Source organism: Dreissena polymorpha, chromosome 2 (assembly GCF_020536995.1).
Source record: "Dreissena polymorpha isolate Duluth1 chromosome 2, UMN_Dpol_1.0, whole genome shotgun sequence".
Lineage (NCBI taxonomy): Eukaryota > Metazoa > Mollusca > Bivalvia > Myida > Dreissenidae > Dreissena > Dreissena polymorpha.
In genome coordinates this window covers 85,025,929-85,039,114 of record NC_068356.1, presented here as the reverse complement: position 1 = coordinate 85,039,114, position 13,186 = coordinate 85,025,929, and the positions used below count along the sequence as shown (strand labels likewise).

General features: G+C 37.4%; 1 protein-coding gene across 6 annotated transcripts in view; it reads right to left on the bottom strand.

The window, feature by feature from the left end:
• Positions 1–13,186, bottom strand: part of LOC127867884 (insulinoma-associated protein 1a-like) — a 499,447-nt gene that overhangs the window by 7,219 nt on the left and 479,042 nt on the right. Inside the window, exons 1-6 of one of the 6 annotated variants that reach the window (XM_052409395.1) lie at positions 11,661–11,974; positions 9,438–9,583; positions 6,405–6,480; positions 5,392–5,542; positions 4,855–4,945; positions 4,267–4,469 (exon numbers count right to left, since the gene is read on the bottom strand). In XM_052409395.1, coding sequence (XP_052265355.1) covers positions 4,267–4,469; positions 4,855–4,945; positions 5,392–5,542; positions 6,405–6,480; positions 9,438–9,583; positions 11,661–11,867 — 874 coding nt within the window. In that variant the 5' untranslated portion in view covers positions 11,868–11,974. Of the gene's footprint in view, positions 1–4,266; positions 4,470–4,854; positions 4,946–5,391; positions 5,543–6,404; positions 6,481–7,736; positions 8,079–8,808; positions 8,926–9,437; positions 9,584–11,660; positions 11,975–13,186 lie in introns of those variants that run through there. The other 5 variants (XM_052409394.1, XM_052409397.1, XM_052409398.1 and 2 more) reach the window with 5 other exon arrangements.

The following is a 13,186-nucleotide window of genomic DNA, read 5'->3' as shown; positions in this document are numbered from 1 at the left end:
CTTGACTCATTTGCAAAATTTTGAGAGATTGGCCTACAAATTGAATGAACAGGTATAAAATAGTGGGTTTTAATAGCTTAAGACATTATTGGCAACATGTCTGTTTAATTTATATTATCAATATTGTTTAATTAAGCATGGAATATTAATCAAAATTGGGGGTAAAGTTCAATCGACCAGTATTGACCACTTTGTGAGTATTGACCGGGGCGGTTTTAACCGGTAAAAACCGCTGGTAAAAACCGGGGCGGTCGATTGGTGCCAACCCTGATCATTTTACTGCTAAAATTTACTGTAAAATTTGTTGTAAACCATGGTTTCTTATTAAAAGTTAAAGGCAAACGGTGCGCAATTAATTACATATGGCGAGTAAGATGTGAAGACAATAGCCGATAACAATTTTATGCGGTAACAATTTAATTGCAGTACATAAATATTTCATCATGTTTACTTATAGAACTTATTTACGTCGCTTTTTCTACAGTCTCGTGATAGTAATATCTTTTATTTGTAATGATTGTTATTATTTTATATAAAAGGGTAGACAAGTACAATATTTAGCAGGTTCAATACAAATATGCATGATGCTTAATTGGAAATATATCAAACCAGAGTCAATGACCCTATGATTTTATTAAATTTTTCACATAGCAATAATGATTTATATATATGATTTGCAGAGAACTTTTAAAAAAATATCAATCAATTGTAGAAAAATAACCAAAACTACTGGTACTCCCTTTAATAACAATAAGAATGTTTACATTTTTCTAAACATCCATGTAAACGCTCGACATGCCTCTCAGTGATAATGTGTTTTTTTTATAATTTGAAGTAATTCACTATACAGTAAGCCAAAAAGAATGCTTTAAATTTCAATTTTATAAAGTTTTTAATACTTAAAACCCCTCTCCGCACTAATGCATGCTTAAGTAATGCAAGGGCTGTTTGTAAAACATGCATGCCCCCCATATGGGCTGTGAGTTGTAGTGGCAGCCATTGTGTGAATACGTTTTTTGTCACTGTGACCTTGACCTTTGACCTAGTGACCTGAAAATCAATAGGGTTCATCTGCCAGTCATGATCAATGTACCTATGAAGTTTCATGATCCTAGGCCTAATTATTCTTGAGTTATCATCCTGAAACCACTGTACTGTTTTGAGTCACTGTGACCTTGACCTTTGACCTAGTGACCTGAAAATCAATAGGGGTCATCTGCCAGTCATTATCAATGTACCTATGAAGTTTCATGATCCTAGGCCTAAGCATTCTTGAGTTATCATCCTGAAACCATTTTACTGTTTCGAGTCACTGTGACCTTGACCTTTGACCTAGTGACCAGAAAATCAATAGGGATCATCTGCCAGTCATGATCAATGTTCCTGTGAAGTTTCATGATCCTAGGCCTAAGCATTCTTGAGTAATCATCTGGATACCATTTTACTATTTCGAGTCACTGTGACCTTGAACTTTGACCTAGTGACCTGAAAATCAATAGGGGTTATCTGCCAGTCATGATCAATGTACCTAGGCCTAAGCGTTCTTGAGTTATCATCTGGAAACCATCTGGTGGACGGACCGACCAACATGTGCAAAACAATATACCCCCTCATCTTCGAAGGGAGGCATAAAAATGGCATCATTTCAAATAAAACTAAATTATGTTTATTCAATGAAAACATGTTTGTTTATAACAAATACAAGTAATACAAATTAATGTGAAAAAATGCATATGGACCAAATTTCCAAGTTTTAAACACATAAAAAAATAAAAGACATGAAAAGAAGTTTTTCCGCTTGTTTAATTAATAAAAGAGGGCCTGAAAAGCCCAAAGTCGCTCACCTGAGATTCAAAGGAACTGACCAGGGGTCAACAAAATTGTTTTCAGCAACTTGCCCTGTATGGCGAGAAGCTAAGAATTTTCACTTGCCCTGCTGAAATATGTACTTGCCCTGCAATTTTTTCAAAAACTGCAATAAATCAGCACTAATACGTGATTTTCTATTGGTTTTCATATAGAACTGTTAACTCACGAGCTTCAATAAAGCTTATAAATCGTTTTAACACACTTTTCACTTGTTTGTTTTTTTCATTTTGTCCTCATGGTCGCAATCATAATGATTACACTTTAGGAGCATTGAAGAGCCCGAAAAGCGTTTTGTTAAACTCAAACAAGCCTCTGTGTGTACAAAAGACTGTTTTCTCTTTGTCATTTTCGTCCATTAAAACTTGCCAATAGCCACTCTTTCAATTTGAAGATGTGATGAAATAAGACGAATTTTTTAGCAGTATTAAAAGACCGTATACTGTACTGTACAGTACATGTAAAAGATACATTCATGGAACATACCAGTATGAGTGCATAACGGGAACAGGACTTATTTTATCGCTGTGTGGAGAAATCAACATCAGGTTAATTTTAAATTGCCGATTAAACGTTGTTTTGTTTGGTAAAGATGTATTAAAACTTGAAATTTAGATCTTTTCGGCCAGAAATGCCACTCGCCCTGCAGGACCAGCGCTGCCAGAATATTCACTCGTCCTGAGTCGATTTCTACTCGTAATTAGGAGCGGGCGAGTGGATTTGTCGGACCCTGCTGACCTGTTCTGTGCAGCCCAAGATGTCATTAGAACAAAATGTTCTTACCAACTTTCACGACTAGTGAACACCCTTTGCAGCCACATTTTTTCAACAGACCAGAACCATTTTCATAAACATCCAAGATATCATTTAAACAAATATACTGACAAAGTTTCATGAAGATTCATAAGTCCATATAAGGAAAAATGCCACGCCCACTGGTGGCCATGTTTTTCAAGCAACTGGAACCATTTACGAACTTGTCCAAAGTATCATTTGGACAAATCTGACAAAGTTTCATGATGATTGTACAACAAATACGGCTTCTAGAGTGTAAACAAGGTTTGACTAAAGCTACATAAGGAAAAATGCCACGCCCCCTTGGCAGCCATGTTTTTCCACCAACCGGAACCATTTTCGAACTCTTCCAAGATATTATTGGGACAAATCATCTTACCAAGTTTCATGATGATCGGACAATAAATGTGGCCTCTAGAGTGTTAACAAGGTTTTACAAAAGCATGATATATAGCCATATAAGGAAAAATGCCTCTCCCCCTGGTGGCCATGTTTTTTAAGCAACAAAAACCATTTTTGAGTTCATTCAAGATATCATTAGGACAAATCTTCTGACCAAGTTTCATTAAGATCGGAAAATAAATGTGGCCTCTAGAGTGATAATAAGGTTTTACTATAGCCATATAAGGAAAAATGCCCAGCTCCCTGGCGGCCATGTTTTTCAACCAACCGGCATCATTTTTGAACTCGTCCAAGATATTATTCGGATGAATCTTCTGACCAAGTTTCATGAAGATCGGAAATAAATATGGCCTCTTGAGTGTTAACAAGGTTTTACTATAGCCATATATAGCCATATAAGGAAAAATTTCCCGCCCCTTGGCAGCCATGTTTTTCTAGCAAACGTAACCATTTTCGAACTCATCTAAGATATAATACAGACCAATTTTCTGACCAAATTTCATGAAGATTGGACAATAAATGTGGCCTCTAGAGTGTTAACAAGGTTTTTCTATAGCCATATAAGGAAAACTGCCGCCCCCTGGCGGCCATGTTTTTTCACAGATCTGGACCATTTTCGAACTTGTCCGAGATATCAATGAAACCAATCTTTTGACCAAGTTTCATGATGATTGGGCAAAAATTGTGACTTCTAGAGTGTTCACAAGGTTTCTCTATAGCCATATAAGGAATACTGCCCCGCCCACTGGCTGCTATGTTTTTCAACGTACCGGAACCATTTTTTAACTCAACCAACATATCATTTAGACAAACATTTTGACAAAGTTACATTTAGATTGGGCATCAAATGTGACTTCTACAGTGTTCACAAGGTTTTTTCTTTTTTTTTGACCCAGTTCTGAACTCAGTCGAGGTATCACTGGGACAAATGTTCTGACCAAATTTCATGAAGATCAGACAATAAATGTGGGCTCTAGAGTGTTCACAAGGCAAAATGTTTAGGACGGACGACGGACAAAAGGCAATCACAAAAGCTCACCATGAGCATGTTGTGCTCAGGTGAGCTAAAAGAGTATCACTTTAAAGGAAAGTTTATTTCAATATTCTATTTATAAAGTTTGAGAATAAATTTAAATGTTACATTTGTTTGTAATTGCAAAATCTGGCTAGGTATTCTGAAAAACCAATGACCCTGTTTTGTACCTGAATAAACAGATGTCATAGAAGGGGACTGAGCCACTGGCATAGCTGGGGTAGATTGAGTTGCCTCCCTTTTCACCAGTTCAGCCATTTGTAAGAGAGGTAGTTTTTGTGGTGTTGTTGGTGTAAAAGATGTGTGATGCTCAACTGCTTCTAAAGTTTCGGTCCTCTGTCTTTTCTGGGGAGCCTGAACTACAGATTCAAAACTGTAAATAAACAATTTGCATTGTTTCATAAATTTTGAAACAAGCCTGGTCTGGTAGCAAAAATTTAGGAATACAATCACTGAATGTATGGCCTTTTATTTTGGGCGAGCTTAATATTTTAATAATTTTAGCCATAAAGATTCAAGAGAAATAAAACAAGAAGAGCTCATATTTGAAAAATTATTATCTCATTCAAATAATGTGATGATTTCATTCACTTTACAGTACTTTTAATACCTTTTATTACACTGTTTGTCTGATAAAAGGATGTCTGATTGTCCCCCACCCATCCTCGATATATTACTTTGATTTGAGAGCTGGCAAATAGTCAATTAATGTACGGACAGACAAAATGATATTTTATTAATCAATACTGTATTGTTACCCATCGCTGTTGCTGTTACTGTCACCGTTTGTCTCCTCTTGCTTGCGTTTGTTACTCCATCTCGGTACCTCTGGCTCTTTCTTTACCGAGTCTTAAAACATACAAACATGTACAATATTTAAAAAACATACCATAGTCTTCCCTCAGTTGTGTATTAACAAAAACAACCCAGGACAGGAAACCTCATAGCCCTTACTTGGTTCAGCAAATTATTAATTACAGCACATTTCTGGATCTTAACTTAATGAATTTTGAAACAAACTAGCTTTAAAGGGAAATAACTCAGGAATTGATTAGGATGAACCAATTTCTTGCACATCACATTTTGATGATCATAATTAACAAACAAATTGATTAAGTATCCATTAAGTGGAAAGAAAAATATCAGTATGGAATTAGTGAACTCCACTAACTTCTGAAATTTTATGTGGACAAACTGACTGACACACTACCTAATAGAGTGACTCCAATATACTGCATATAAAACTTGCTAGTGGGCTATAATAATTTCATAGCCAATACATCACCGTGACTTACTAAGAAGGCAGTAAGTCAAGAAAGGGTCCCCAAATGCCAGGTTCTCTAGAAGGAACTTCTGTCCGACCTCTGACCCCATAGTCTGTGCCTGCCTGTCAGCTGACACAGTGATCACTACGCTCTCCTCTCCTGCATTGGACAGCTGGTCCAGCTGAAACATTGAGCATTCTTAGGTTAACCCATTTATGCCTAGCATCTAGAAAAGAGGCCTTGGAAAACATGCGGCATCTCATCTGGGTCTACGCTGTTTGCTTAAAGGAATTTCTGTAAGAAAAATTCTAAATATAGAAATAAATATACAAGACATCCCTTATTTTGGAAATAACTTGATCCAATTTAGAAGGATGGGAGAGTCCACTAGGCATAATTGGGTTAAAGTTATTCAGGTCCATATTAGCCTAGTTCTGGCATGGGACAGCTGGTCCTGCTGAAACATTGAGCATTCTTAAGTTAAAAATAGTCAGGTACATATAAGCCTAGTTCTGGAATACTGGGATTAACGCATGTGCGTAAACTGTGTGGCTGTTAAATACAATGTATAATAAATTGGGTTTTGGATAATAAGGCTTCAATAGGCCATAAAACAAAGACACAGCTTGCTCATTTCAGAAGTCACAGTCAATAAAGTGTATTTCATTGTTTTTTAATGGGTGAATTTATTTTGCTGGGAAAGTTGCTGTTGTCGTTACATCTAAACACTGCTTGTCCTTAATATGAATAAAACACACTAGAACTTGTTAAAAAGTGATTCATGTCACTCAACACTAGATGCCGTATTATGTAACAAGTTGGAACAATCATGTTATAGAAATGCTTATGTTGGTTACTTTACATCATTAACATCACTCATTGACAATCCTTCTCTAGATATTTTCCTCTCTTTCTTGAAAAATACATTGTATGTATGCATTTGCATTATAAAAAGGGTAGTGTTATGTCTTTCTGTGTGATTTCAATGTAAACTATAAATTTGGTACTTAAGAAAAAAGCCTGTTTTACTCTGAACTACTTACAAGGGTCTGTATTTGGCATCTCAGTATATCCCTGAACATGGAGGCATACTCATCTTGAGACCTCATGGTGACTAGCCTGGAAGACAAAACAGTATATAGTGCTTATAACATGAATTGTATAGACAATATTAGCTGCCTTATGCAAAAACTTGGCTCAATGCATGTGCTTTAAGTGTCATCACAGATAAGGATGTGCATTTCGCACCTTTATATTGGAATATATTCATAAAGTGAGAAAATTGTTACCCATTAAAATCAAAGAATGAAGTTCAACATAAATTTGCATAGAAATACACTGCATAAAATGTATATTTTGAATAGTCAAAAATTCATTCAGTATGCAAATCATAAAAAAAAATGTTGTGGAGTATCCATCCCAAGTGAAAAACCTACCCCTAAACCCTTCCATTTCCAGAACTGGGGTGCCTAACAATATCTATGGAACGAACTAGTTGCAATAATTCAACTATTAGCTTTATAATCCAAAGGTTTTCTGAGAGTTGCAATGTCTAAGAGACCTTATAAACTAGAAATGCCCATCTATTGTTCTAAGGTGCAAAATTTGATCACAACTGCAAGGGGGTAAGCAACACTGATATTGCAAAAACTTATCAACCTTTCCTGTCTAAAGCACAAACTCATGTGAGTGGTACCATTAAATCAAGAAATAATTGCTTTTTATTTATTTTATTATTCTTTCATGTGCTCTATTTACCATATTGGAAAACTGACACAATGTTGCAGACTTAAAGTGTCGCTAATAAAAACAACTCGCTATAGGTTAGGTTGCAGCACACCAATCTTTTGCAAATCGTGATGTTTGATGTAGCCTCAGACAATAAGGATGTGGAACAGATGTAGAATATTTACACTGTTCCAAATTTCAACATAAAAATGTCTACTTGAGAATAGTGTGTTGAAAAATCATTGTGTTTTTTTGGAGTGCATACAAAGAGTAACTTTGGTAGGTAGCAATTCAGGTAAATTTAACTTGTTTTTGAAGTTTATGAATTGCTTTCCTCTTATTGTCACAAACGATGTCAAATTATTGATGTGCACTGATCAGCTGCGGAGAACTGTTGTTGTGTTAACATGTATGAAGGTGTGCATATGATCTCTCAGACCCGTCTTGGCAAAAATAATCAAAGGCTGTTTATATGGACTAAGTTCTGATTTGATAGTTAATGATTTTCAAGTTTCTCAAATTTGCATCATTAAACCCCCGTTAAGAATGTCCCAGAAACAAAGTTGACAACTAATGAAGATAAGTTCTAAAAAACAAAAACATCAACATAATTATAATCAAATGATAAAAACAATCATCAACTAAACCTTGGACAAGTTTACTGTATGTCCTGATTATCATTCGTTGTTTAATTCTTGCATTAAGTTGTAAATCAACGCGTTCGGCTAATGTACACTTGAAAATTTAATAAATATCACGTTCCATACTCACAATGGACAAAAAACCGCGTCCCTTTCAGTAATCAATCAGTATTCAGTCATCTACGTCACCAGACGAATAACGACGATCTAAATAAACGCTTGCATCAACGGCCACAATACACTGATTTTCAATGTAGGTAAAATTACACTAAATCGATTTCCAATAGGTCCCATTAACAACAGACGACTTTCGATACATTTGTCTTGTCTTTTCTTTATTTGACCCTGAATGCACACACCATAAAACCAGATTTCGTCTTTGAAATTGTGACTGCAAAATTTAATGCAAACCAAAACTAAATGTTTCAGCTATATCTCAAGGAAATGTAACACAAGATTGCAGATACATACGGGATATAGGACATAACCAAACAAGATTGATCAGTTACTTCTATACCAGCAGAGAAACAAAATTCTTAAGAAACAACAACTTCTATTATATAAAAGATAAACAATGCTGTGGTGGAATTCATCGATCAGATTGTACCTAAAAGTGATATGCCACACATTTTATTCATCCTAAATTTTAATATTGTGTGTTACCGATGTAAATGAGATCATTTCCAATACAGAAACTTCTTATATCAATATCACAATAATCGCTCCCCGTTTCACTGCCTTCAGAATCATTCACACTGTGATAGACCTGACCACAGACAAAACAAGCTCTTTATCAGTGGATAGGTTTACTTCATATGACATTTAGGCATCGCTTTGAGAAAACGGGGTTTAATGCATGTGCGTAAAGTGTCGTCCCAGATTAGCATGTGCAGTCCGCACAGGAAAATCAGCGAAGACACTTTTCGCATTTTTGTTTTGTTCATCCATACATGGTCGAATCTCGAGTATATTTAACTATTTAATAAGAAAACCATTGACAACTTATCACTTATAAGACTTTAAAACATTGGTCGTATAAAACAAACAGTCTTTAAAATATGTTTGTATATAAAGTCACCTTCATCTTTATTTCAAAAGCCACAGACTTTCAGCATTCAATGAATTGCTTTCAAGCGATCACAAAGGCTCGCTATCGACCCCACCCCCACTCCCAAATAAACGCACACGCACGCACGCACGCACGCACGCACGAACGCGCGCGCGCGCGCACACACACACACACACACACACACACACACACACACACACACCCTCACACGCGCACACACACACACACACACACACACGCACGCACGCACGCACGCGCGCGCGCACACACACACACACACACACACTTTGAGCATGCTCGAGATCTTCTCTTGAGACATCAAGCATTGGTTCTACACAGGAAATAGAATCTAGAGTACCACAATAAGCCTAAAGCGTTAAATGCAATCGATGAAAATGATATGGTTTTAATTAACGGTGTCGTTAATGCAGGCATAATTCCATGAACACTTCACTCGTAACTTCGTATAATAGGTTAACACATTTGTCATTAATTCATATTATACTAACATATAAATCATACAAATCCAGGAAAAAATTCAGTCTGCCAAGCGGGCCAGGCGGAGACGAAATTGAAATGAATGAGATGGTAGCAAACATAAGACAATATAATAGTGAAAATTTGAATACACAACATACTCATTTGTTATTCTTTTCCACAGTTTGAGTTTCTTTTTCAGCGGGTCCGAAGCAGGCCATTTTCTGGGCAACCCATCGTGTCCCGGTATTGTTTCTGCAAGGATGGGGTCGGGGTATTCTTCCGATGGGGCTCCGTCAATAAAGTGCTGCAGCAGAGAAGAAAATGAGTCGCGCCCGGGGTACATCGGGTATAGCCTGTGAGTAGAGTATTGTCCCAGATTAGTAGCCGATCCGTGGTCTAGTGGTAACACACTGGCTTCACAATCCAGAGATCGCTGGTTCGATCCCCCGCTGCACCTAACCTACTAACTCGTCTTTCGCATGAGGCGTTAAACCGAGGTGCAGTGTACTAGGTGCTATACACCGGGCACTAAAAGACCCAGGGTCACCTCTGGAACGGGTTGTCTTCTGTATCTTGCACTATCCCCCGTAACCAACTAACACGTCTTTCTGGGGGCGATGGCCATATGGGAGACAATCCCGGTGCACTCGATAAAAAACAACAACAACAACATTGTCCCAGATTAATCTGTGCAGTCATCAGTGACGATACTTTCCGCTTTAACATAGATTTTAAATGAAGTAAATGCGGAAAAAGTCATCCCTGATTGGATCTTGGATCACAGGCTAATCTTGGACAATTATTTACGCACATGCATTAAGCCCGGTTTTCCCAAAGCGCGGCTTAAATGCATCTCTCATTATCAACATCCATTGTCCGGACAGTATGTTATCTCCGTGTGGAAGAACGAAATTATCGTCGATAGATGTATCATTAACGCTGCAAAGAAAAAGCACTATTCTGAGCACCGAATTGTAAAATATATAGGTCTTAATGTGATTAAAATATTTGCCTAATAATTGTCTCGCTATGAAAAAACAGGGTTTAATATTTGTGGGAATAGTGGCGTCCCAGATTATCATGAACGAAACTAGCTTATGCGAAAAACCTTACATGTAGTGCTTGATCTTATGTCGTGTTTGTTATATTATGTTGTTTGCTTTAAATCGAATTCAGCAAGGTATGCTATAGGCAGGGGCGTAGCTGCTATTAGGCACAGCAGGCCCGGGCCTAAAAAAAATTTGAAACATGAAACAAATAAAAATGCTTCAACTTCGAAAAACGCATTAAAATGTTGACCCTGAGGGGGTGAGGTGTTAGAAATCTGCATTTCATATTGGCATAATCCTCAGACAATGGATTGTGGTCGTGTTCGGACATATCTTCCAATTATCAACTCTACTTCTTTCTATGTGTATAGATCATAGCTCGCTTCTTTTCACCTGGCTTGCTGTTACAAGTTTACATAGATCTACATGTAGATCTACGTGTCTCCCTTTCAACACTACATTAAGTTGTAATCGATTATCGTTGGATTTTTAAGAAACATTCTGAATGATGTTTATGATCGCGGAAATTTAAAATGGAACACTTGCCCCGGGCCCGTATCCCGATCCATTGACTATAAATTCAAGTCGGTTCGGTCCCTTGATGCCGAACAAAAACGTTCCTTTATAGACATGCATACAGTATTATAGGAAAGAATTCCAATGGTTTGACTTGTGAATAAGTGGAGTGTTACACTTTTCCAATGTTTCTCTGTTCCATATCGTTTTAAAATTTAGTTATCTGGTATAAAAATAATACAGTAAAATTTAGTTCTCTGACATTGAGATAAAACAGTAAAATATCAAAGAAAAAAAGGCCAAAGTCTTATATTTTCTTATCTTATTATTTGTCTAGACATGCTTTAAATCTCACCACAGACGTAACAGTATTTAAAAATGTTCAGGGGGAGGACCCCCGGCGCCCTTTTTAAGTATCATATCCGGGCCTACAGCTAAAATATTGCTAGCTACGCCCCTGATAGGGTTCAGGTTGATAACTGTACGAGTAGGGTAGTGTACGAGTTGATCAGGCGTACGAGTGGACACCAGCCATAAGGTTTTTGGAAAACTCGCGTCATCACAGCAACAGACCACCACCCATCCACCACCCACGCCACCCCTCCATCCGCCCACCCCACCCACCCCAACCCCCACCCCACCCACCCCAACCCCCACCCCCACCCCATCCCTCTATTTTAATACAGAAACCCAAACAAATACAGCACATTTAAATACATGCATATCCGATTAACAGTCGAGTAATCAACTTTCAGTTCAAAACGAGTTAAACGAAAGTAGACAATCTATATTTAGAAGTCCGCTTAATTTACCTACCTTGCTACAAACGTAAAGATTGTAGTTCCCGTCCACTTTGCCAACGTTGAGTTGGTCGTGAGGTCGCCCACAAGCCTTGATCCATCGCAAACATCTATCAAGATGTCTTTTAGGTTTAGGAAATGGATGAAATATCACATTCCCAACTAATCGCTCTTCGTATCGAGTATCGCTTTTGCATCGACCCCAAGCACAGCGTTTTACCATGTTTATGCTATTCGGCGATCCTTGGACAATTTGCCTATGTCTAAGGTTTGCAGAGGTTTATAAGGTTATCAGCCGATCGCACGATCTGAGTGGTTGATCGATGTTCTTGTATTACAGGTAAAATCGCTCCGTATATCGTTTGTCCAAGGTCGTTGTGACAAGGATTTAAGAGTACGTCGATAGGAATGAGCGACCTTGTGCCAGGCTGATAATAAATAAACCAATAATTGACCTGTTGGGATTTATGGTTAAAATAAAGTTTACCTTGTTTTGCTCACAAATCAGTTAGAATAATGAATAACACATGCTTGCATTTATATGCAAGTCATCATAAGGTCATGCAAATGTGATATTTCGTGATATTTTTCGAATAAAAGGAAGTCTCTTAGCGAAAATTCAGTTGAGACGGAAAGAGTCATACCAGAGTAGCCTTTGCGGTATACACAGGCTAAACTGAGACGAAACTTGACGAACATGCATTAAACCCCGTTTTTCTAAAGCGAATCTCAAATATTTTAATATGCAACTTCTTAATAAACAAAACGATCTATTTAGTGTTTACTCAATCAAGCTCACGCAATTGGTTTCATTCGTCGCAACACTTCAACTGCTTAGCAGAGTTCGGTCAATCCATATGGGAAAACATTCGATTTGTATACTTCTCTTGTCAAAATTATTTATAAAGGCACTGGGAGTCTTGACGAATATTGTGTGGGAAACACCATAATTCCCTCTCTTTCCGATTGTTTGTTTCGTGTATTTTTACATGATGTAACATATGAGCCTCGCTCTGAGAAAACCGGGCGTAAAGTATCGTCCCATATTAGCATGAACGCACAGGCTAATCAGGGACGACACTTACCGCTTTTATGGTATTTTTCGTTTAAAGGAAGACTTTTCTTTGCAAAAATCCAGTTAAGCCGGATTGGCCTGATTAGCGGACTGCACATGCTAATATAGGACGACACTTTTCATACATGCATTTAACCCCGTTTCACAGAGCGAGGCTTATATGTTAAACACCAGCTGCATCAAACAATCACATTCTTATTATAAAAAAATGGGTGTTCATGTACGCTATGAAAAGAACACGACGTAAGTAGACATTAACCACAATATATTTGGTCTGGTCACATATTCATTGTAAGTAAAATTTCCTAAATTAACTTCCTGACTCTAGACTGACGCTTGTATGCGTGTCATCACTTGTGTCATTTATTGTACACTAACATTCAACTTGTTTTCATGTGGTAAGGCTCGCCAATTGTAAAAGTACACCGTCTCGACAGTGTAAGTGATTTCATTCAGCTTGGAAAACA